General features: G+C 37.6%; 1 protein-coding gene across 3 annotated transcripts; it reads right to left on the minus strand.

Annotated features, from left to right (window-relative positions):
- Positions 1–25,763, minus strand: XB5914295.S (provisional ortholog of cathepsin S S homeolog). 3 transcript variants are annotated; one of them, XM_018233423.2, is made up of 8 exons: positions 25,594–25,763; positions 11,084–11,230; positions 9,329–9,451; positions 8,032–8,187; positions 5,045–5,266; positions 3,903–4,068; positions 3,051–3,153; positions 1–340 (listed from the first exon to the last, which is right to left on the minus strand). In XM_018233423.2, exons 2-8 carry the CDS (start codon positions 11,222–11,224, stop codon positions 241–243), a joined length of 1,011 nt encoding a protein of 336 aa, XP_018088912.1. In that variant the 5' UTR covers positions 11,225–11,230; positions 25,594–25,763; the 3' UTR covers positions 1–240. The 3 variants fall into 3 exon arrangements, with proteins under 3 accessions (XP_018088912.1, XP_018088914.1, XP_018088913.1); XM_018233425.2 differs by lacking the exon at positions 25,594–25,763 and adding an exon at positions 11,986–12,114; XM_018233424.2 differs by lacking the exons at positions 8,032–8,187; positions 25,594–25,763 and adding an exon at positions 11,986–12,114.
- Positions 25,764–26,777: the final 1,014 nt, after the last annotated feature.

Here is a 26,777-nt window from a genome sequence, read left to right on the forward strand (position 1 = left end):
TTCAAAAATAATCACCTGATTTGGGGCCACTGGGAGCAACATCCAAGGGGTTGGAGAGCAACCTGTTGCTCACGAGCTACTGGTTGGGGACCACTGTTGTAGACTATTACTGTAAGCAGAAATAAAATGAAGGGTACACTTATCGAGCTGAACAAAAAAGATCATTATAAAAACATAAAAACAAATTCCGGCACAAAAGAATTAGCAGAAACCAGACGCCCATTTATAGTCCGACAGGAGTCACACAATGGGATAGGCAGCTTTCAGGGCAATGCCACAATGGTTGTTGCGATTTCGAGCCATTTTAATGTATCCCTGGTCTCCAAAGGTGACTCCCCAGCTGGAAAAAGATCAAATCATTTTCAGGATACAGGATACATGAATAGTCACAATCGTTAGACATGGTTATTGTGCTCTGAAACTTTTACACGTAGTTTATATCCTGAATTCATCTATGTATCTATCTGCCTGTGTAATGACAGCTTACCATGGTGGGCTAGTGGCCGGCGGGGACGCCCTCCATGTGGCTCCTATGCCTTTCGTTGCAGGTTCTCCTATGGAGCGCACTTCGGGGTTTTACGCATCGGCGTGATGCAGTCATCGTGATTTGGCACGAAATTCAAAGGTATTTAAAGGGACTTCGGATTTGAATTAGTTGCCCATTGTTAGGTCTAACTTGTTTGGTTCCTGGGTGCTTATTCTACGTGACTTAATTTGTGTATCCTGGTTTTGACCCTTGCTTGCCTACCTGACTATTCTGAACTCTGCAATCCTGATCCTTGCCTGTCTGACTATTCCAAACTCTCCAATCCTAATCCCTGCCTGACTGACTATTCTGAACTCTCCAGTCCTGATCCTAGCCTGTCTGACCTTGCTTAAACTCTCCAATCCTAATCCCTGCCTGCCTGACTATTCTGAACTCTCCAGTCCTGATCCTAGCCTGTCTGACCTTGCTTGAACTCTGCCTGTACCAACTCAGCCTATCTGACCACGCTATTCCATTTGCTCCTTCTGAGTTGAGTTCCTTCCGTCCTAAAATCCTTGGTAAATAATCTTTTGCTTGTCCAGAACTCTTGCTTTGCTCCTCTCTTATTAAGACCTGGCGGCATCCAATTAGCAGAGGGCTCCTCCCAAAGTGAAAGGCGACTGCTACAGGTGGAAGCAGAGCCGAGACCAGGGAGCTTAGCACTTGTTCTGGATTTAGGGTGCCGATCGTGACAGTCTGTGTATCTATCTATAGCCATCCATTTTACAATTGAACCAAAAAAATTAGGGAAACTAGGGATTTAGACCATTCCAGCACTTCTACACATTTTTATCTGTCTGAACTCTAAATATGAAATTGCTGGCTCTTATTTTGGGTGCAGTAAATATTTTGTGGAGGATTCAGTTAAATCCCTAAATTATGGATTCGGTACATACTTATAGATTAGTCAATAAAGACAGAAAATGCTGTTTTATCATTACAGAGACATAGGAAATTATTTTGAAAAAATCTAATTATTAGATTAGAATGGAGTCTATGGAAGATGGCCTTCCCATAATTCAGAACATTCTGGATAAGCTGTACAATAAAGTCTTTATATTTGACCACTTTCTGATGTCAGAACTGGCATCTATGTATACCTTCACAATTCTCTCTGATCTATTTCTAGTTAGATGAGATTTAATGTTGATAAATGTAAAGTCATGCACCTGGGATGTAAAAATATCCACTTATACCCTTAATGGGGCTGCACTAGGCAAATCCATTATGGAGACGGACCTTGGAGTCCTTGTAGATGATAAACTTGGCTGTCGCAAACAATGGCTGTCGCAAACGGCAGCATCAAGGGCAAATAAGGTCTTGAGCTGTATTAAATGGGGCAGATATTCACCAGAGGAGGGGTGCTCAAACAGGACATTATTGTATTAGAGAGGGTGCAGAGAAGGGCAACTAAGCTGGTAAAGGGAAAATCTTAGCTATGAGGAAAGACTGGCCAAATTGGGGATGTTCACACTGGAGAAGATGCGCGTATGGGGTTATATGATAACTATGTATTAATATATAAGGGGATCATATAATAATCTCTCTAATGATTTATTTACCAGTAGGTCTTTCCGGCTGACACAAGGTTACCCATTCCGATTAAAAGAAAAGAGGTTCCATCTAAATATTGGAGAGGAGTTTTTTACAACAAGAGCTGTGAAGATGTGGAATTGTCTCCCTGAATCAGTGGTACAGGCTGATACATTAGATAGGTATAAGAAGGGGTTGGATGGTGTTTAGCAAGTGAGGGAATACAGGGATATGGGAGATAGCTCATAGTACAAGTTGATCCAGGACTGGTGGTCCCATTGCCATTTTGGAGTTGGGAAGAAATGTTTCCCCCTCTGAGGCAAATTGGAGAGGCTTCAAATGGCTTCAAATGGGCTTTCCTCTGGATCAACTGGCAGTTAGGCAGGTTATTTATAGACTTACGGTTGAACTTGATGAACATGTGTCTTTATTATGTTAAAAGATGTCTGTAGGCTGGGTACATCCTCTTTATTATTCACAGGCTGACAGTGATCAGAGTCCTCCCACTCTAGTGATCAGTTTGATTGACTGGCACATTAGAAGACGATCATGCAAAAATTGATACTATGCAGAAGAAGGACTCTGATTCCCAAATCTAAACCTCCAATTCCAGTTATAAGCCATTGGTTGCCACTAGGCGCACTCACAGGTACAATGATTAGTGGGGTGGGAGGAAGTTTCAACAAGCCTCGTTTTGCCTGTATTCACCTGGAAAGTCCATGAACTCACTGTAAACACAGTTAAAAGTATTCAACTAATTTTAAAAGTATTGTTCATCTCAGGCTGTACGACATTTATTTGTACCCGAGTACCTGCAAAAGGCCCCCCCAGCCAAAAATGTTGTACAGCTTGGGAATAAACAATGTGTACACCAAACCTCCCCATTTGAGTCTTCCTGATAGGATTAAAGAATATACTAAGAAGTATACAGGGACCTCTCTTCTGAATTCAGTCAAACCCCCACTTCTCTTTATCTTCCCATATATCTTACCTGTTCTTAACCAGCCAATAGTCCATGCCATTTTCTCTACCATATCCAATCGCAAGCACATTATGGTTTGTAGTGGAGGTGCAAGATGGATCATAAAAAACACCTGGTAAGAACAAAGCAGAAATTCAAGAGAATGTAAAAGTCATATTCTCCATCCTAGATTTGTATGGTTTTGATGGGCAATTTCCCCATTGTCTACTAACAATATCCAAATGTAACTGTGAACAGATTTTGCCGAAGTGTATATGTAAACTGCTGTGTCTTGTATATGTATACCATAACTCCGTGCCTAATCCTGTGTCCTGTATCCTGTAAGTCCTGTTCTTCCATATTCTGATTCTCCGGTTTTGACCCATGGCCTGATATTTGGCTCTGCAGGTTTTCTGTCTACCCTGACCTTCTGCCTGTTCTCAAGGTGTTTTGATTGCTGCTTGCCCAAACCTCTGCCTGAACTTGATCTTGGTCTACATACAATTACACACTCAAACCAGCATAGATATTTCTCATGAGCTTCAAAGTTGTTTGTTCCTTAGCACATTCCTATATCTTCATTGTGTCTCCTTACATAAAACACTCTATCCTGCTACTCCTTACCTACTGTAGAGAATGTATCTCTTCAAAACTAAGTGCACTGTCATACTCAGTGTTAGTATTTAGAAGGATACAGCATTAAGCTGCACGCAGGTGTTGCTCTTTGCACTCCCAGAATGAAGTGTTGCACCATAGACTGCTGGTAATGTTATCATCTCAGTTAAGTTCTTGGTGAACCCAAAGCTTGAGTGCTGGAATGTTAATAGGTGGAAACGCTGCCTTTCAGAGACAGTACAGTATTACCCAGGCTCTGGTACCCACCTGACTTGTACATACGGAACCCTTTACTACTGCAGTTTATGGCAACTGATACAGGTCCTACTGTTCCTACAACTTTCATAAGTAATATTTCATCGCGAGCAGGCACACTATGGAAATCCTTTATGACTCCAGTCTTGCTTGGCTTCTTCTTTTTGCACTTTTCTTCCTAGTGGGGAATATGGAAAAGAAAAGAATCCTATCAATGCTCAACTGCACCATCTATTATTATTATTAGTATCCATTATTTATATATGAGCCAGAGATCAATATGCGGGATGTCTTGCCTATAACTCAGTTTCACTAAATGTTTAAAGGGATACTGTCATGGGGAAAAAAATTTGATTCAAAATGAATCAGTTAATAGTGCTGCTCCAGCAGAATTCTGCACTGAAATCCATTTCTCAAAAGAGCAAACAGATTTTTTTATATTCAATTTTGAAATCTGACATGGGGATAGACATATTGTCAATTTCCCAGCTGCCCCTGGTCATGTGACTTGTGCTCTGATAAACTTCAGTCGCTCTTTACTGCTGTACTGCAAGTTGGAGTGATATACAGTGCTACGCAATATGTTGGCGCTATATAAATACATGTTAATAATAATAATAATATCACCCCCCTCCCTTTTCCCCCCCAGCAGCCTAACAACAGAACAATGGGAAGGTAACCAGATAGCAGCTCCCTAACACAAGATAACAGCTGCCTGGTAGATCTAAGAACAACACTCAATAGTAAAATCCAGGTCCCACTGAGACACATTCAGTTAAATTGACAAGGAAAAACAGCAGCCTGCCAGAAAGCATTTCTCTCCTAAAGTGCAGGCACAAGTCACATGACCAGGGGCAGCTGGGAAATTGAAAAAATGTCTAGCCCCATGTCAGATTTCAAAATTGAATAAAAAAAAAATCTGTTTGCTCTTTTGAGAAATGGATTTCAGTGCAGAATTCTGTTGGAGTAGCACTATTAACTGATGTGTTTTGAAAAAAAACATGTTTTCCGATGACAGGATCCCTTTAAGTCATTAATTACCTCTTTATGGAGATCCATTATCAAAATTCCATGAAATCCAGTTTGTGTAAAGCCTGTTGCAGATCAGACTATTTTCTATGGGAATGATATTAATCTTTCCACTGAATCATTACCTTTCCTGTATATGGATAATTGAAATCCTCCATAACACCAGATTTTTTCATATATGTAAAGGAAGAACGTATAGATCCCCCTTTGCAGCCTTTGTTTCCTTCACTGTAAGAACAATCCACCAGTTCCTGTGGGCTGAATGTGACCAGGGTGCCCTTTTTCTTTTTCCATTGGCATTCCAGAGCCCCCACAGCACTGAAAGCGTAGCAAGACCCGCACTTTCTCTGTGTTAGTAAAGATTTGAAAAGAATTGAATATGGAAATTATTAATTGCGATAAAAGTATGGTAGATGATATCTTTAGTTATTTTGCCACCATTTCTACTTGAATAGTCCCCAATGCACTATAATATTGAGAAATATATAACTATATTATATACAGGTATGGGATCCGTTATCAGAAACCCATCATCCAGAAAGCTCAGCGTTACGGATTTCCGTATCCCATAGACTCCATTTTAACCAAATAAACCAAATTTTAAAAAAATGATTTAATTTTTCTCTATAATAATAAAACATTACCTTGTACTTGATCCAAATTAATAAATGAACCCTTATTGGAAGCAAAACCGGCAATTCTAATTTTCAAATTCTAATTTTGAAATCGAATTTTCTCGTTTTTTTTGTGGAATTCGACTAAAGAATAGTTAGAATTCAATTTGAGTTTTTAAAAAAAAATTCAAATTAGATTTTCGAAATTTCTCATGTACTGGCCCGTTAAGAATTCGGAATCGACTATTCGCCACCTTAAACCTGCCGAATTGCTGTTTTAGCCTATGAGTGAAAAATCGTAATCGAACTCACATGAATTTGAAACTCGACCCTTGATAAATCTGCCCCTTACATTATTTTCTAGTAGTCTTAAGGTATGAAGATCCAAATTATGGAAATATCCTGAGCATTCTGGATAACAGGCCCCATACCTGTATACAGGGTCATATACTTACAGCACACATTACAGGCATTATATTATAATGTATAGGCATTATATCAGCCAATCTCTGGCCCATAAGTAATGCTGCAGCACATCTGTGAAGGGTTGTTGTTCCTGTCTTCCAAATGAGATCAAGATTGGCCACATATATTAGATATATATTAGAGAAAGTACAAATAACACAATATTATTAGGGTCTTGGGCACCTGAAAATAATTACTTTGGGGTATTCTTGACAGCTAATCATCAGAACTAGGTCTATAACCAGTAAAGGTGATTTGCATTGCACTGTTGTTACAAGAACTGCATGGACTATGGCAGACTTAAAGGAGAAGTAAACCCTTGCTAATAAAAACCCCTACTCCCCTACATCACATAGACCCCCCCCAAGCCTAGCTGTTACCCGTAGTAAATGCCCCTAAGTGTTTACTTACCCCTCGGTGCAGATTCATGGCATCAGAGTTCATGGGCGCCATCTTCGTCTCTTCGGTAATCTTCTGGAATAGCGCTGCAAATCGGCGCATGTTCAGTTCTGAAGATTAACGAAGAGAAGTCCATGAACTCTGATGCCCTGAATCTGTACAGAGGAGTAAGTAAAGCGTTAGGGGCATTTACCAAGGGCAACAGCTAGGCTGGGGGAGAGCAGGGAGGGGAGTCTCTGTAGGGTAGGGGTTTTTATTAGCAAGAGTTTACTTCTCCTTTAAAAAAAAAAAACGTCATAACTTCAAGTGGAATGATCCCTTTTTATTTACTCAACATAATATTAAAAGCAGCTTTTTGGGTGGAACCTCACTCATGATATCTTATGGCAGGGGCTAACATTACATTTTGATATTGGTGCCAGAATGGAGACCTGCTTCTGCTGGAGGTGACACTAGGTCCTAACTCATCAAGAACCAGTTAAGCTGTTTTTGTGTGTTTTGGGAGGTTAAGTTTACAAGGTTATTTAAAAGAAACCAGGCACAGCTCTATAGAAAGCAAGCCTGTACTTAATACATTTTAGTTAAAGGAGAACTAAAGTCTAACTAAAGATGTAGCTAGAAATGTTGTTCATTATGTTTTGTGCTTCTGTACCAGCCCAAAGCAACCACAGCCCTTTAGCAGTAAAGATCTGTGTCTCCAAAGATGCCCCAGTAGCTCCCCATCTTCTTTTCTGCTGATTCACTCCACATGCTCTGTGCTGCTGTCACTTACTGAGCTTAGGGACCCACTCACAATATACAGTACACATAGAATAGAAATGTCACAATATGAGGCTAATTAGTAATTAATACAGATAATTACTACATGGCAGCACAGAAACCAGTGCAATTAGCGTCAGAATTTAATAATCAGCAAACCTGTAGCATCAGCTTATATTACAGCCAGGGAAGCTCATTTTCTGCTGGATAATTAGTGACGAGCCCTAAGCTTAGCTTCTCAACAGCCAATCAGAGCCCACTGAGTATGTGAGTGTCACAGACACTTTCCAAGATGGTGACCCCCTGTGACAAGTTTGAAGTCCTGGATCATTGCTGCTATTGACAAGCTCAAACTTTAGGCTGGTGCAATAAGTTCAGTATATAAAATATGGCATTTCTAGCCACATTCATTTTTAGGATTTAGATCTCCTTTAAATACAACTAGTGCAGCCTTTGTAGTTGAAGTATCCTGTGTATCCCTGTGTTTATATCAAGGCTGAACCTGCTTTGTAGTGTTATAAGGGAAGTTACTTTTCTGTCTCCCATTAAATGCTAATATAAAGTGAATAAAGTACCCCGTATTGTAAAAAATAAGGATATTATAAGTCACTGAGGAGTTCCATGACCATATAAAAGTACAAGGCCGAGCGCTTTTATACAGGTCATGGAACTCCGAGGTGACTTCTAATATCCTTGTATTTTCCAACAAGGGGTACTCTATTTATTATAATACACAAGTTTTAGGAGTCATGTGACAAAAATTACATCACTACTCACCGTTTATAACTGATGACATCACTAGTCACCGTTTATAAGGATATAGTTTACAGGATATTCATGGTTCTTGTGCATTATATAAATATACACAAAAATACCTGACGTCTCACACTGGTGACACAGCCTTTGGTTCTCCAGTCTATTGATGCTGGAGGCTGAGCTTCCAATAACTTTTTTGGTACACGGGTCATGTTGGCCAATGAATCGTCTGAGCTGGTGTAACCTGTCATTGTTGCTTCTACCTCCTCACCTGTCTGTACATGATACAATAATTGGTGGTATGATAAATGATAATCAATGCATCAGTACAATTAGTTTAATAAAGATTGTTGATGATAAGAGTTTTACATTTTTTTGCTGTTCAGCGTGTATCTCTGGGAGAACTGAGGAAGAAACAACCCTACAGTACTCTACTGTATCTATAACTATAACTAACTATAAAAAAACATTTTAACAGCCATCAAGAGGAGGAAACCCTTCAGGAAGCTAAGAAGAAAGGTGGACCTGAAGTGCTCAGTCATGACATCGGTGTGGGTGTCCCAGCACAGACCAGAGAGATTGTTCTGCTGCCAAAAAGTTGTCTGAAGCCAAAGTAGTGACCAACATCACTGTTGAGAGTGCCTGTTTAGAGAAGCTTCCTGTGACTTCCAAAATGAATAAACTCATGACTGAGTGCCTACTAGGCACTAGAGCCTTTGGAAATATTATATTTTAATTAATTTTTTTTAAAAACTATATTTACTTTTATATCTGTGGCCCTGTGGATTTCCTATAGTGCCAGGAGGTCAACTTTTGTTTGTATGCATACTCTTGTGAGTGTCTCAATATTTAACTTGCCATTGGAAGTGTTCTTGCAGGTATATAGAACCATCAGATCACCATAAGAGAAAATATTAATGGTGAGATACTTGAATTGTAACTTCTTCTTGGAATCAGCTGCTATTTCCTAAGCTAAAACGTTCTTTGGAAAATTAGTACTACCTAGGGTTAAGCCTGAATGAATTGACTAAACATTGCCCTTATTATTCTGCTTGGAGGTGCTTAAAGGGTGTGTTATATTACAGAATACTATCTTTGTTATATAACAATTTATGATTATAAACTATCTCTTAGTGGGACCCTGAAGGAAAATACTGGGGTTCCCATAGATGGAGGCCACATATAGATTATTTGAAATATGGTTTGTATTAAATTTACCATGAATTATTATTTTTAAAGGGGAAGTCTAAAATAGAATAAGGCTGAATGATTTTATTTAAGGCATGCCCTTTAAGTACATGATTTCAATACCCTTGAAGTGATTGAATACCATATGCCTTTTTGCTATTCCCAATTATTCATATTTTTTTCAATTTCAGTACTACAAAAGTTTACATAGAAGGTTGGAGTTCTTACCATATCTCCCAGATGGTTCATCCCAACCTCATAAGTGTGGAGTCCCAAGGAATATTCCAAGTTATGGACTGTGATAAATGTCATTGTCTCCTCCCAGATGGTCCGTCTGGCACGTTCCTCCTCCTGTCATTTGTAAGGTGTTGTTTAAATCATTAAACATTTTAGGTAATAGTACGAGAGCAGCATTTGCACCTCTTATTCCACAACCCCCCAAACAGAATCATGAATCTTATAGATATACATGTATCTTGTGTTAAACCTGGAAAAAAATATATTTGAGATATTTGATCCAGGATGCCTTGATCTCATCTAACACGTATGGAAAACATAAACTTCATTAAAGAATGATTCAGGACTGGTCAACTGCCAGTCCTTGACATTCCAACTGTCAATTTAGCAGAGCTAAAGACAGATATGGATGGTTCCCCTGGATCATCAAGAACAGTGAGCAACATATAGCTCACCAACATGTTGCTCACCAACTTTTTGGATGTTAGTCCCAGTGGTCACAAAGCAGGTGCTTATTTTTGAATTCCAGGCTTGGAGGCAAGTTTTAGTTGCATAAAAACCAGGTGAACTGCCAAACAGAGTCTCCTGTAGGCTGCCAGTTCATATAGGGGCTACCTAATGGCCAAATACAGCCCTTATTTGGTACCCCAGGAACATTTTTCATGCTTGTGTTGCTCCCCAACTCTTATCACATTGGAATGTGGCTCACATGTATAAAAGGTTAGGGACCCCCGGTCTAGAAGTTACGCAGGTTTCAGTAGTATATAAGTTTGAACTTGTTTAATGTGTCATTTTTAATCTGACTTACTATTTAAAGGGATTCTGTCATGATTTTTTTTGGTGTCATTTTTATTTCCAAATTACTCTGTTTACACTGCAAATAATTCACTCTACAATATAAAATGTAATTCCTGAACCCGTCCAGCAAGTGTATTTAGTTGTAATATTGGTGTGTAGGTGCATCTCAGCTCATTTTGCCTGGTCATGTGCTTTCAGAAAGAGCCAGCACTTTAGGATGGAACTGCTTTCTGGCAGGCTGTTGTTTCTCCTACTCTATGTAACTGAATGTGTCTCAGTGGGACCTGGATTTTACTTTTGAGTGCTGTTCTTAGATCTAACTGGCAGCTGTTATCTTGTGTTAGGGAGTTGCTATCTGGTTACCTTCCCATTGTTCTGTTGTTAGGCTGCTGAGGGGCAGGAGGGAGGGGGTGAAATCATTACAACTTGCAGTACAGCAGTAAGAAGGATTGAAGTTTATCAGCGTACAAGTCACATGACTGGGGGCAGCTGGGAAACTGACAATATGTCTAGCCTTATGTCAGATTTCAGAATTAAATATAAAAAAGTGTGTTTGCTCTTTTGAGAAACGGATTTTAGTGCAGAAATCTGCTGGAGCAGCACTATTAACTGATGCGTTTTGAAAAAAAACATTTTTTCCCATGACAGTATCCCTTTAACAATATCCCATCATTGCCAGGTAGAAACCTTAAGGTAAACACGCGGGTTCCGCTCTACATGTTCTTGTGGAAAATGTACTTTATGGACAGCGTCAGAGTTTAATTAACTTGTACTTAAAGACTATTATGGAATGACATGCCATAATGTTCCAGTCTGTTATTCAGACCATTGTTTTCTTGCAAGGATCATTGTTCCTAAAAAAGTTTTTGATCAATGTAGTTATATCTAGATTTCTACTTATTACATTGCAAGTCTTTTGGCATAATGAGTAAAGCAATCTTAAATTACCGCATCCTTATAGTTTTTCTGGTGAGTTTTAACCCACAGCTGCCAGTGAGTGTCCAGGGTGGGATCAGGGGCCGAGTGAGTCGGGATCAGTAGGGAAAACAGAGTCACAAGGAAGATGATGGAGGGTCCTGTGGTCTTCATAATGCACTGAAACAGAAAGCAGCAATAACAACATAATTTGATACATAGTTCTCTAAAAATACTAAATAATGTCATTACAAAAAAATAAGATTTAATCCCATGTTCCATCCCCTGGAGGCAGTGGTGTAACTAGACGTTTCTGGGCCCCACAGCAAAAACATTTTAGGGCCCCAACATATCCAGAGGTTGTCCTGATTTTCCAATTAGTGTTGAAATTTCTCATTAATTAGGGCCTCATGGGGCCCCTTATACCTCCTGGGCCCCCCTGCAGCTGCAGGGTCTGCTTCCTCTGTAGTTACGCCCCTGCCTGGAGGTTTATTTTCAATAGGGACAGTGAAGCTGTGGGATTGTCTCCCGGAAGCGGTTGTACTGGCAGATACAGTGGTTCAATTTCAAGAAAGGGCTACCTACCTGAAATCGCAAGTTTAATCTATTAGAAAGTAATGTATCTTCTGTGCACAGTACAGTGCGTGCATAGCTGGGGTTCTAGATCATAAAGTTGTTTTTCCAGAAAACATTAAATCATGGATCTGTTTTATTTGCAATAATTAAGTGACTGATCTAACAAAGCTGAGCCAGCAAATAGTAATGCAGTTAGGTAAAGGCTGTCCACAACTACATCTAGACATGCAGCCAGGCTTAATACATCATAGTAGATTCAAAAGAAAAAACAAAATGAAAGTATATGTATAAGTATATGAGTATGCATAAGAATTGTATAGAATAGACCGGGTGCATAAGAGAGAAAAGAGATGCTCTACCTGCACAGTGAGAGGAAGATCCTGAGGAGCAGAAGAACTTTCCAACAACCCATTGTGCAGCCAACCTGCAGCTTTATTTACTGCTTTGTCTGGGCGGGTCTTGCATTCCCCTCAACACAGGAACCTGTGGTTGTAGCAGGAAATATCTGCACAAAAGGTGAGATATAAGAACTGCAGGTCCTAATCTTGCTTTGAGAGTGTCAGACACTCCTATTGTCGCTTCTTAATAGAGCCAATTTTGCATTGTGACCTTGTTTACATTAAATATATAAATATATATATATCATGTCTAAGCTGCCTTTTTTCTAGGAAGTCTCTTATGTTAGATCACCCATGTTTGTAATGAATTTGGTTGTCTTGTGTTTCACGGTGGCCTCCCTTTCCTGTAAATCATTTCTGTAGATGATTGTCCAGAATTGCACTCCATAGAGAACGAGGCCTGCTTTATTCGTAAGCAGTGATTAGCTTTGCAGCTCTGGGTTTCTAGATTTGGTTCTAGCCAGTGTAATCTTCGGTATACTCGTGTGTGTTACTTCCCACACCTGAAAAATATACAGCGAGGTTAAAATGGACCACAGTATGGTATAGGGACCTTGGGTTGTAAGCTCCTGTAAACAATGCAACATATATAATATACTGTATGTACAGCTGAAAGTGCACTAGGATATGTCATGTAAGTTTATTTTTGTAGATTATTTTGCTCTAAGTCTTAGAACTTGTAGCTCAGTGGTTAGCATTGTTGCCTGAACCAGCTGGAATGCTCAATTACAGACTAATCCATAATAGTAACATGCCCTAATAGTAACATAGTAAGTTAGGTTGAAAAAAACTAAAAAAACTTTTAACTCTATTTTAACCTGCCTAACTGCTAGTTGATCCAGAGGAAGGCAAAAAAAAACCCATTTGAAGCCTCTCCAATTAGCCTCAGAGCGGAGAATTCCTTCCCGACTCCAAAATGGCAATGGGACCAGTCCCTGGATGAACTTGTACTATGAGCTATCTCCCATATCCCTGTATTCCCTCACTTGCTAAACACCATCCAACCCCTTCTTATACCTATCTAATGTATCAGCCTGTACCACTGATTCAGGGAGACAATTCCACATCTTCACAGCTCTCACTGTAACAAACCCCTTCCCAATATTTAGCCAGAACCTCCTTTCTTCTAATCGGAATGGGTGACCTCACATCAGCTGGAAAGACCTTCTGATATCTATGTTTGCAACCATGGAATATTTATGACTTGTTTTGATCTTCATAAGTTGTTTTGCATTAACTACATGCCTTTAATTTCCATGGTCACTGCAGTCTCAATTACCTGTCTGATAGTATGTAGAGGAGAACTTGGATTTAGGTTATCCCCTGTGATTGAGGAACCTGAGAGATTGTGGTCAGCTGCCCAAATCAGGTTTAAGGAGCACAAGATAGTGAGTGTAGTGACTGAAAGACTGTACTTTGGAGTGCAATGAGGATATTTTGGGAGAGACTGAGCAACAAGAGTACATGTATCTTTGTGATTCTACACATAGTTCATTGCAAGTGCAAATACTATAAGTACTCTGGCATTATTTGGAGATACTTTGTAGCAGGGATTCTCAACCTTTTTTTACCTGTGAGCCACATTCGGATTTAAAAACACCGGCATGAAAAATGTTCCTGGGTGCTGTGGCCATTTGGTAGCCCCTATGTTGACTGGCAGCCTACAGGAGACTGTTTGGCAGTTAAGCAACTAAAACTTGCCTCCAAGCCTGGAATTCAAAAATAAGCATCTGCTTTGAGGCCACTGGGAGCAACATCCAATGGATTGGTGAGCAACATGTTGGTCATAAACCACTGGTTGGGGATCACTGTTTTATAGAATCTTTTTACATTGAGAGGACCACTTAAACCTGCTCTACTGGGAAACAGCACCCCATGATTGTTGTAACCTGCGATGTAAAATGCTGTATTTATTGTACTCTTGCAAATACAATTGAGGAACCTCTGCCTACTATGTATTTTGGATATGAACCATGTGTTATGTATTATTATTGGGGGGTTTTCTCCCCCTTTTTTTTCTTTTGTCCCCCTCCCTTGAAAACTTAAAAAAAATCTTTCAAAAAAACAAAACTGCTCTACAAACATTCTCAATAGCGTCAGTTATTGATTGCCTCTATTTTGTTTCAAAATAGATGCACATACCCTTTTCCGGCATCTTGTTGAAAAGGACACATAATCAGAATTTTCAGAACCTTTTAGGAATATTATGATCTTTAGAAGAAATTATATGTGTTTAGAAGAAAATAGACTCATAAATAACACAATGGTTTTGATTCCGCCTTACCTAACACTGAAATGGAAGATGGTGGTCTTGTGCCTTTTTATGGCCAAATGGATACATTAATTAATGTATCCATTTGCTGAAACAGCTGAATAACTGAAAGAAAAAGGGAAGCGACAGAGAAAATGAAAAGGTATATTGAGGCTTTAGGCGCACAACAGAATGAGGTCTAGGGCTGCTGGGAATCATGCGCGCAGCTCTGTGTATTTTAAAAAATTAATTTCATACTCCTGCCCCATGTTCTCAAACTTGGCTGTGCTGAATAGTGGACCCCAAAACTTGCTGATATTAACTGGAAATGGGCAGGGTTAGGTGGATCAGGGATATGTCTGGTCAAAACTGGGTATCTATGGCAGATTCAGTGCCCACATTGAAGAGGGAGATAATGGGCTGATCCGATCGTGGGCCCTAGGGCCCAGCGATTGGATCCTAATGGATCCGATACGGGCAGTCGGATTGCTATTAATAGTGATATTAATAGTGATAAGCACATTTTTTCGCCAGGCATGGATTTGCTGTGAATTTTTCATCATTTTGCCATCTGCCATTGCAAAACTGAGGCCAAAATCATCTGCAAAAAAATTAATTTGCGACAAAATTGTTGCCAAGACAAAAAAAAGTCGCCGTAAGAAAAAACACCCATTGACTTTAATGCATTTAGAGTGAGGAAAAAATTGTTGTGCACATACTGTAAAGATTTGTCGCATGTAAAAAATTTTGACAGACATTGACTTTTTTTCTATATGTATTGGGGTGTTGTTAAAAAATGAACTGGTGTTATTAGCGATGTATTAAAAATGACACATCCACATGGGGCTCAGTGGGGAGCTCTTGTCCCTTGTAGCTCTGGTGTCCTGAGTTTGATTCCCGCTTGGGCAGTGTCTGCTATGACTTTCTATGTTGTATCCTTGTCTGCATCGGTTTCCTTCTACACTCCAAACACATACACACAGGGTAATTGGCTCCTGATAAAACTGACCCTACCGTGTGTGACTGTGATAGGAAATACAATTGCTATAGGGGGATGGTTATTTACTAGAATCCAAATTTAAATTTAAATAAAAAAACCACGACTAAACTCCCATACCCAATTTTACCTTATTTAGTATTAAAAAAGCTCTATTTAATCGGTTCGGGTAAAAACTCTCTAAAATCAAGCAAAGAACCTAATCGTATAATTTTTTCCCAAAACGCTCTATTTTTTTGGACTCTTTCCCTAAAAGCCCAAATTTTTCAGATGTTTGCCTGAAAAGCCCAAAATGGTCAGATTTTCTGGTTAATTCCAGCACAGACCACATAAACTTCAAAATAGGATAGGGACCTTTGTCATTGACTTACACACAACCTTGGCAGGTCTGAGATGGCGGATCTTGGATTCTGGCTTTTTGGTCCATCAGCTTTAATAAATCTCGAAAAATTTTACAAAAGGAAAAATTCGAGTTTTGCCCCCAAAAGCCCAACCGTAGTTTAGTAAATAATCCCCCTAAATGTTCATTACAAGTATTTTTCTTTATGATTTTTGTTGTATTTCTGTAAATCAGTCACAAATATTTCCCTATTGCATTTATTTTTGTGTACTGTACAGTGCAATGTTCGTTCAGCATTTGAGGGGCGAATTTGGAAAAATTTGAGAATTTTCCTTGAAATTCGCAAAACGGCGAAAAATTTTCGAAACGGTGTCGGCATCTCGTTTTTGCCGCTGGCATCCGTTTTTTTGACGCTTGCAAATTTTCGCAGCGGTTTCGCAAATTTATTCGGCGGCGGCGAATCACGGGAATTCGCCGCAAATTGCGCCTGGAGAGTAAATTCATCCATCACTATTGCTGAGTGTGGATTATAGTTTTATTAAGCCATATTTTCTATCCTGTTAGAATAACTAAAGAATCTGAGCTCCATCCTGCTGGTGGATAAACAGTCATTGTGATGTCATCATGGCTCATTGATATTCAGTAGTGGATGAACAGACATTGTGATGTCATCATGGCTCATTGATATGCAGTAGTGGATAAACAGACATTGTGATGTCATCATTGCTCATTGATATTCAGTAGTGGATAAACAGACTTTATGATGTCATAATGGTCCATGAACCAGATAACCATGAGTCACGCTGCCAGTCATGTGACAGCTCAGTTGGTGGTCAGCGAGCATTCAGTGAACACCTGTGCTGAGTGCTGCTGCTACTAACATCTTTCTAAGAACTAATCTATTTAAAAAAACAAGTAAGTCAGTGTATAACTTTATATAAGAAAGATTTAATTATTTAATTATATTTAGTGATGGGCGAATTTCTCTCTTTTCCCGAAAAATTCGTGAAATTGCAAGCAAAATTTACGAAATTCGCAAAATGGCGAAAATCATAAAATCGTAAATTTTCACGAAAAAGTCGTTTTCACGAAAAAAATGTGAAATTTGAAAATGTTCACGGAAAAAACATAAAAATCGAACATTTTCACGGAAAATCGCGAAAATCATAAATTTTCACAAAAATCATGAAAATCGAAAATTGACGCCTGCTGCCAAGCTGACGATAGTGTTAAATTTTTGTGGGAAATTCATAAATTTATTCGCCAGTGGCGAAATGCGGAAATTCTATGCAAATTAGTGCCAGCAGAATTTATTCGCCCATCACTTATTATATTATAATATTTATATTGTGTTTAAAGAAGAAACTGTTAAAATTTGAGAATTTTCCTTGAAATTCGCAAAACGGTGAAAAATTTGCGAAACGGTGTCGGCGTCTCGTTTTTGACGCTGGCATCCGTTTTTTTGACGCTTGCAAATTTTCGCAGCGGTTTTGCAAATTTATTCGGCGGCAGCGAATCACGGGAATTCGCCGCAAATTGCGCCTGGAGAGTAAATTCGTCCATCACTGTTGCTGAGTGTGGATTATAATTTTATTAAGCCATATTTTCTATCCTGTTAGAATAACTAAAGAATCTGAGTTCCATCCTGCTGGTGGATAAACAGTCATTGTGATGTCATCATGGCTCATTGATATTCAGTAGTGGATGAACAGACATTGTGATGTCATCATTGCTCATTGATATTCAGTAGTGGATAAACAGACTTTATGATGTCATAATGGTCCATGAATCAGATAAGCATGAGTCACGCTGCCAGTCATGTGACAGCTCAGTTGGTGGTCAGCGAGCATTCAGTGAACACCTGTGCTGAGTGCTGCTGCTACTAACATCTTTCTAAGAACTAATCTATTTAAAAAAACAAGTAAGTCAGTGTATAACTTTATATAAGAAAGATTTAATTATTTAATTATATTTAGTGATGGGCGAATTTCTCTCTTTTCCCGAAAAATTCGTGAAATTGCAAGCAAAATTTACGAAATTCGCAAAATGGCGAAAATCATAAAATCGTAAATTTTCACAAAAAAATGTGAAATTTGAAAATGTTCACGGAAAAAACGTAAAAATCGAACATTTTCACGGAAAATCGCGAAAATCATAAATTTTCACAAAAATCATGAAAATCGAAAATTGACGCCTGCTGCCAAGCTCACGATAGTGTTAAATTTTTGCGGGAAATTCATAAATTTATTCGCCAGTGGCGAAATGCGGAAATTCTATGCAAATTAGTGCCAGCAGAATTTATTCGCCCATCACTTATTATATTATAATATTTATATTGTGTTTAAAGAAGAAACTGTTATAGGAATTAACTAGAACATGTAGGTGATTGTTTCATGATAATGGCAGTTCCAGCTTGAGCCAAATATGCCATAGTATTTAGAAGAGATTATTTTAATACCTGTGCAATTTTGGTTCTTTTTAGATCTTTTTTAGCTTGATGTGCCTTTGTAAAACTTTGATTAAACTGAGTTAACTAGCTTGTAGGAACCCCTGGGTCAATAATCTATATTTTGCTGGTGGATGAAGTTGTGTGGGTTCAATGTGTTTTAAAAATAATCCCCAAATGGGAAAATGATAAAGCCTATAAATACTTGGTTATCTTTGGCTGATAGGAATTTAAAGAAACTGATATTTTGGGGCTTTATGAATGTTCTGCCTGTGTCTGAACTTGTAAAATCTATTTATTCAAGCCCTTCTAGTCTATCATTGTCGTGTTGTGTTTATAAGAGCTTGCTGTATATTAAAACTTTCTTTTCATTTTTGAGAAAAATGTTTCTGAAAGCATAATAATGGTTGAAATGTATAAATCTGTTATTTTAATGTCTTTTCATCCACTTTTTTTCTATTACAGAAATCATGTTTAGAAGATTCTGTAAAAGAGTAAGAAAATTCTTTCGGAGAAACAACAAGGTAAGGCTTTAGAATTTTTTTTTCACTTTGTTTACTGCATTTCGTCTTCTCAATTCATCCCGTATAAAAATCTAATACCCCACAAAACAGATATGCTTGATTTGGGGCTATGAAAGAGTAGGCATAGTAGCTATAATTAGTGATGGGCGAATAAATTCGCCTGGAGCAAGTTCGCCGCGTACTTCTACATTTCGCCTCCAGCGAATAAATTCGCAAAACTCCAGTGAAAATTGGCAGTGTCAAAACCGCCTCACGTCAACACTGTTTGGACGCCCACTGACTTTAACGCTGGAGTCAAAATTGACGCAGGCATCAATTTTCAAGTTTCGCAAATTTTCCGCTGTTTCGGGAAATTCTCAAAATGTTTCTGCAAAACGGGAGAAATTTGCCCATCAGTAGCTATAATCAATGCCAATCACTGATTATTAAACTCCATGCCTGCTTCAGGTCTTGCATGAGATCAGGCCAAAAAATGTATATTCGAGTAAAAAAAAATACATTTTGCTTCTTTTCTAAGTGTAATTGCTATTGATAAAATAACACCAAGGGGCCAATTCACTAAATTCGAGTGAAGGATTCGAAGTAAAAAAACTTCGAATTTCGAAGGTTTTTTTGGCTACTTCGACCATCGAATGGGCTACTTCGACCTTCGACTACGACCTTCGACTTCGAATCGAAGGATTCGTAGTAAAAATCGTTCGACTATTCGACCATTCGATAGTCGAAGTACTGTCTCTTTAAAAAAAACTTCGACCCCCTAGTTCGGCAGATAAAAGCTACCGAAGTCAATGTTAGCCTATGGGGAAGGTCCCCATAGGCTTGCCTACGTTTTTTCGATCGAAGGATATTCCTTCGATCGTTGGATTTAAATCCTTCGATTCGAAGGATTTAATCGTTCGATCGAAGGAATAATCCTTCGATCGTACGATCGCAGAATTTGCGCTAAATCCTTCGACTTCGATATTCGAAGTCGAAGGATTTCAATTCCTAGTCGAATATCGAGGGTTAATTAACCCTCGATATTCGACCCTTGATGAATCGGCCCCCTAATATTCGTGGAGGTAATGTTACTTCGGACCTTTTGAGAAAAGAAGCAAAATGGATTTTTCACCTAGGAACTAGACAACCATTGGGTCTAAATTATGACTTTGATATCTCTTGCTTTATCTAACCTTATAATATATAAATAACCCCTGTTTGCTTTTTCATATTTATTTCTTCATATTGTTATATTCAATATTCTTTATTTTTTTTGTATTTATACATATTTACTTCTGAAATATATTGCCATACTTTTTTTGTATGAAAAATATATGTACATTTATACTAGAACAACTATTTGTACTAGAAATGTATTTTAAATAATGAGCCAATAGGGGCAGTAACATACGTTTATTTGTAAACTAATTGTGATTCCGCCCATGCGATTTTCTATTGGCTCTTTTTCCTTTAAATACTCTGTATGTAACATTAATTAGTTAGCCTATGATTAAGTGTCCTGTGGGGACGCGAAACGCGTCAGGCTTTTATTTTTTATACAAGATGTAAATAAAGCTTTTTTGTACTACTTTACAAATATTTCGAGACTCCTGGACTTTACTTAATTTGATCATTTTTTTTTGGGGTGTCGGAGTAGTGCCAGCTCTATTTTTCAGATTTAATAGCGCATTCAATCGAATTAGATTCAAAGTTCACCTATTGTTTACCTAAGTCAATTTTTAAAGAGACAGTACATGATAAATTTCGATATTCGAATTTTCAAAAAAAATTTCAAATTTGAATCGAATTTGGACTATTCCCTAGTCGAAGTACACAAAAAAATAGCTCGAAATTAGAATTTTTTTTAATTCTAATTTTCACTTCGACCCTGGATAAATCTGCCCCATAGCTAATGATCTAAGGTCCATTTTTGCTGCTCCTACATTTATCCTATATTCTCCCAATCAATGCATAGCTTTATTTTAACTTTATTTTCTTCTTTTTTTATAGGTTCATCCCTTGAATTGTACCGAAGCAGTAAGTAAACACTTGCACATGTGTAGTTTTACCTCTATTTTGTTTTCATACTTACTCTGTCCTTTGGGTTTTTTGTTGTATTGGAACCCCCCCTATGTTTAATATTTATATGATTTTCTTTATCAATTTCCAGTAAATCACTAGCTATGTGTGTGTGTGTGTGTCTGTATAATTTTATATAATTTTTCATTAAGTAGAATTATTTTCCCTTTTTCTTTTAATTCTAGGAGTCCAGTAGCCATGACAATGTTGCTGCACCCCGGGAGGTCTGTCAACAAGATTTGACACCAGGTAAGGGCTTTTTGTTCCATGCGGAAGAGCTGACCAATGAGGATAGGATTGAAAATCGCATTGAAACTTCAAGTGAAGAAGCTGAAATTCCCATCGAAACTCCAGTTCTGGAACTGACCAACAGGAGTCAGAGTGAAGAATGGAGTAATGAGGAAGAGGCCAAAAATCCTAGCTATGACAATGTTGCTGCACCCCAGGAGGTTTGTCAACAACAAGATTTGACACCAGGTAAGGACTTTTTGTTCCATGCGGAAGAACTGACCAATGAGGATAGGATTGAAAATCCCATTGAAACTTCAAGTGAAAAAACCGAAATTCCCATCGAAGCTCCAGTTCTGGAACTGACCAACAGGAGTGAAGAATGGAGTGATGAGGAAGAGGCCATAAATCCTACTGAAACTGCAATGGACATGTATAAAGGACCACATGCAAACAATATTCTCATGGAAGAAGCTGTTGAATGTCCAGGTACAGTATTTGAGGAATTATCTGTAAAATACATTATGATGGTACATTGGCCTTGTCTCCATGACTCCATCTTTCTCCATTGTTAGCTTGAACACTTTTGAGAGAACGCCATTCACTAGTAATAAAGATACATAATAAAGTGTATCCTCTATATATGGCCCCAAGCATAAACACCATAGCATCTTAAACAGTAGTTTTTAAAGTGGATGAAGTGTTCAATCTTTTCAGTTCATGGCAGTTTGAGCCAGAAATAAGATATGTGCTCTAAGGGGCAGATTTAACAAAGGTCGAATTTATGTGATTTTTTTTACGCTAATTCATTTGAATATACTGAAATGGGAGTTTATTTAAGAAAAACCTTGAACGTCTAAAACTCAAACTAATATTACCAACCCGAATACTCAAATCGAATTCGACTAAACTCTAATGACGTTTTTTCTCCAAAAAAACCTCGAATGTAAGGAAGGCTATTAATATCTTCAAATGGGTCACTGAACCTCTGCCATTGACTTGTACATGAACTCGGCAGGTTTTAGGCGGCAAATAGTCAGATTTCAGTTGTTCCCAGGGTGAAGGTATGATAAATCTCAAATTCCAATTCGTATTCGAGTTTGGATTATTCCCAAATCGAATTTGTGAGTTTTGAACAAAAATCGAAAATTCTAATTAACAATTTATTATTTATTACAATATTAAGGGGCACATTTGTCAAAGGTCGAAGTGAAAAAATGAAATAAAAATAATTAGAATTTCGAGCTAATTTTTGTGTACTTCGACTAGGGAATAGCCCAAATTCGATTCAAATTTGAAAAAAAGGAGAACGGGGATGTTGGTTTTGATAGCATGGTTGGTCTTTTTGAATTCGAACTTCGAAGTTTTTCAAATTCAAAATTCAACCCTTGATAAATCTGCCCCTAATTGTATTATTATTACAATATTAATAAATCTGCCCCTAAATGTTTTGGTTATGGGTGTCAAATCCTATAGTTATTGAAAATATTCTTTGGCTTGTTCTTTACAGCTGCTGAGACCAGAGATACGGATGTACACATTGAAGAGTGTGAAAGATTTAGTCTTTCAAGTCATCTTAGCAGCTCTGATGTAAGTATAATACTTAGAGATATCTGTTATGACTTTTCATTTATTGCAAACACTTTGCTCGGAAATTTGAAATATAAGATTTTAAACCTTATAAACAGAAAATAAATTCTAAGCAACTTTGAAGTCAACACTCATTGCCTTGGCAAGTTCAGTAGTCTTAGGGACACATTTATCAAGGGTTGAATTTCAAATTCTTGTGTTTTTTAAATTTATTTTTAAAAAAATCTAATTTTTTAAACTCAGGTAAATACAATCGACCCAAAAACTCGAATCGAATTCAATTTGATTTTAAAAAACTCGATTTGAGTTTTTTCTCAGAAAAAACTTGAATGTCAGGAAGGCTGCAAACAACTCCAAATTGATACCTGGATGTTTCCCATTGACTTAAACAGAAATATGGCAGGTTTTAGGTGCAGAATAGTCATATTTGAGTTTTTAAAGGGCCAGTTTATGATAAATCTCAAAAATCGAATTCAAATTTTTTGAAAAGCTTGAAGCCCTAGTTGAATTTGACAGTTTGACCATAAAAAAAACTCAAAAATGTAAATTTTCAGTTCAACCCTTGACAAATCTGCCCCTTAAAGTTCTTTAAATAAATGCAAAGTTCTTAGAAGCAAAAAAACTTCACCCAAAGTTCTTTATAAATGAAAGTTTTATTGAGAGCAGTCTTTTGAATCTCTTTGTTCTGGTGGTTCTGACTCGTACAACAAAGTAGCAGAAGCTGGGCAACTTACATATCTGTCTTGGATGGAGGAGAACTGGCTTACCCTACATTGTTTCAAGAATCAGAATAAAGTGCAGAAAGGGACAGATAAATGCAATTTCACAATATTTCCTCCTTCGCTAAACCAAGTTATAAAACTATTTATAAATAATCTGACAGAATAGTGCATGGGTTGCTAAAGAACCCAACTGGAAATATTATTTATGGAAGCTTTATAAACTATAAGGGGGTTATTTGCTAAAACTTTTTTTCCCATAATTTGAATAAAACAAACTCGACCTAACTCCCATCGACAAATTTGGCTAATTTATTTATTAATTAATTTATTTAAGGTTTGAAATATTTGATTTGATTTTCACAGTAAACACCAAAAGTCAATATGACCGCAAATTGGCGAATTTATTAATAATTCAGGTCGATTTAGTTGGATCAAATTGTGCGACTTTTTCAAATTGTTGTGTCGAGTTTGTAAAGTTGAATAATTTCAAAAACAGCATCAAACACCCCAAAACACCTGAAAATCATGAAGGGAGAAAACATCTTCAAATAGTTAAGGGGATCTCTGCCACTGACTTTTACATGAGTTTGACAGGTTTTAGCTGGAGTATTTTTGGATACAGAGTTTGAGTTTTTGAGCGTGAGTTCGGATTCAGATTATTTGCTGCTTTGGGGGATAATAAAAGTAGCTTTTATGTCTTTGGCCTTTTGCAGCCAGACGTACTGATTTGACCATAGTATTCTCAGGTGCTACAGGACAAAGCATAATTTTATGTTTTAAATTATTATTCAATGTATTTACAGGAGTCCAGTGAAGAATACTCTTCCAGTGGTTCAAGTGATGTGGAACCACCTATGGTTGGTATAAAGGTTGACGTGAGATCAAAATTATCACTAGTGGAACCTCCAGAGCCACTAAATAGTACAGAACTAGAATCGAGCAAGAGTCCAGAGAAGGTAATAATCTGACAGAATAGTTCACGGGTTGGTAAAGAAACATAATTGGAAATGTGATTGATTGAAGCCTTATAAAGTAAACTCTAAAAGGGGGTTATGTACTAAAACTTGATTTTTTTCCTATAATTTGAATATAAAAAAAACTCGAACTCCCGTCCACAAATTTGGCCAATTTATTAATAATTCAGTTTGATATCGTCGGAATGGAAAAAAATTGTGCGTCAAATTAGACTTTTTAAAATGTATCAAGTTTGTCCCCAAAAAAACTCTAATTATTTGAGTTTTCAAGTGCAAACCAGCATCACCCCACTGAAAATCGTGAGGGACCTCTGCCATTGACTTTTACATGAATTTGACTGGTTTTAGCTGGAGTATTTTCTGAGTTGTTGCTGCTTTGGGGAATAATACATCTCTAAAAATTTGATTTCTTTTCACTAAAAAAACTCATTCAGAAAAAGTTGACCTTTAAAAAAAAACACTGATTTTGCTACTACATGTAAATGTTGCATATGTTTAGCTACATTTTGACTACAAAGTATGTCTTTGGCCTTTTGTTTCGAGCATGTTATCGGGAGCAAGCTACAGTGTTATTATATGATTGGCCCAGTGGTGGATCAGCAGGCAGTCCTTCATTCTAACATCCAGTTGTTGTGCTACCAACCAGTTATCAGTTTATGTTTAGGTGTCAACTATGATCAAATATATAGCCTGTCCATAACAATATACAAAGTGCCGTTTTCAAGAACGATGGTGCCTCAATTATTTGAGCTGCTACAATAATAGGCACCTACCCTATTGCCCATGTTAATCAAGCGATTTTAAATTCAGAAGGCTCAACAACACTAAGGGGGTTATTTATCAAGGTCCAAATATCCGAAACTTGAATAATTCATGGTTTTCGGAGGGGAAAAAAAACTCAGAATTTTTCAAAATTTATTGAAGTCCGATGATTTAAAAACTCTGAATCCGAAACCCTGACATCTAAAAGCTCTTGAGGTCCTGTATAAGTCAATGGTGAAGGTTCCAGTGTCTGCGCTGATGTCCATACCGATATCCGATGAGTTTGTGGTTTCTGCACCAAAAATTCTGAAGACTACGATTTTTTTCGTAGATTTGGAGTTTTTTGCACAGAAACCACGAACAATTCTGAGTTTTCGGGGAAAGCTCCGAAGTTTGCCCAACCCTATTTTTTCGGCTTTTTTCTTCATAAATAAGGTCCATTCAGGCAATCAGAGTTGCTTGGATTTCTAACTTAGAAATACTCAGATAAATTCGGACCTTGATTAATAACCCCCTTAAACTAAAAAAGTGGTAACTCCTCGCAACCAATCAGCAATTACTGCAGTTTTGATTCATATCCTACAAGTTAGAAAACATGCATTGAATTGCTTGCTATGAGTAACTGCTATTAAGACATTTTATTGCATGCTAGTTTGTGTTAAAATAGAGTCACCAACCTGAAACTGAAACCTGAGACTGAATCTGATCAATCCCAAGTAACACTGTTTTGTTTCCTTCTTTAGATGATCAGAGGTAGACGGCCTTCCATATACGAGTCAAGTGGTGAAGACTTTTGCTTTCTTTCGTTACTGGGAGAAGGAAGTTACGGAAAGGTGAGTCTTGGCTTTGGGAAGACCATAATATGAAGAATTACAAGGCTATGAAATGAAGAAATAAAATCAGGGTTACTTATTGTACCTCTTTCTTTATTCCAGGTCTTTCTGGCTGAACACAAATATACAAAGAAGAGGGTGGCCTTAAAGGCCATAACAAAGGATACATCAGACCCTGAAGTTGTTGAAGAGTAAGTATGGAAGATGATAGGAAAATAGTGTTGGCCCCTGTCTAACAATAAGTTCTTTCAAACCCTTTTGTAGAGTTTTCTTTTGGTGATATACACAATAGAAGACAAAACTGGGGCTTATTTTCAAGCTCTGGGCACATTTTTACTTTGGCACTTACCCATGGCACACCAATATTATTCCTTCTTATAATATCATTTCAACCAGCCATATAAGATCATGTTCTTATTCTTTATTTTTCAGTATCAAGAGAGAAAGAGAGATAATGGAATTGGTAAAGAAGGAAAAAGCTCCATTCCTGCTTGGCTTAATCACGTCCTTTGAGAGCAAATACAATGAGTGCTTGGTTATGGACTGTGCCACAGGAGGTGACCTATACCATCTTTTGAAGAAGTATGACCTACCACTGGAATGCACTAGGTAAGTACCATTGGTGTGATACTGAATATGAAAACACAGGGAATGGTAATGTAGTATGTATACTTGTTTAGTGCTAAATAATATCTCTTATACCATAAGGTTGTTGGGAAAAAATATTTATTTTGCTTTTTCTATTTACAGATTTTATGCGGCCTGCATTGTGCTGGGTCTGAAATTCTTGCACGAAAAGAACATTGTCCATAGGTGAGTGATGATAACATTTGTATATACACTTTTAAGCCAGAAAGAGCAAGTTACTCCTTAAGACTCACTTTTAAGGGGCAGATTTATCAAAGGTCGAAGTGAAAACTCTAATTAAAAAAATTCAAATTTCGAGCTAATTTACGTGTACTTTGACTAGGGAATAGTCCAAATTCGATCAGAATTTGAAAAAAATAGGAGAATTCAAATTTCTGTTT

The sequence above is a fragment of the Xenopus laevis genome, chromosome 8S (assembly GCF_017654675.1).
Source record: "Xenopus laevis strain J_2021 chromosome 8S, Xenopus_laevis_v10.1, whole genome shotgun sequence".
NCBI lineage: Eukaryota > Metazoa > Chordata > Amphibia > Anura > Pipidae > Xenopus > Xenopus laevis.

Coding starts and splice junctions, on each gene's coding strand:
- XB5914295.S (XM_018233423.2), bottom strand. CDS start 11,224: ATGAAGACCACAGGACCCTCCATCATCTTCCTTGTGACTCTGTTTTCC. Junction 8,188..9,328: donor TGAACCATCTGGGAGATATG/GTAAGAACTCCA, acceptor TATCATGTACAG/ACAGGTGAGGAGGTAGAAGC. Junction 341..3,050: donor TATTGGCTGGTTAAGAACAG/GTAAGATATATG, acceptor ATCTTTTTCCAG/CTGGGGAGTCACCTTTGGAG.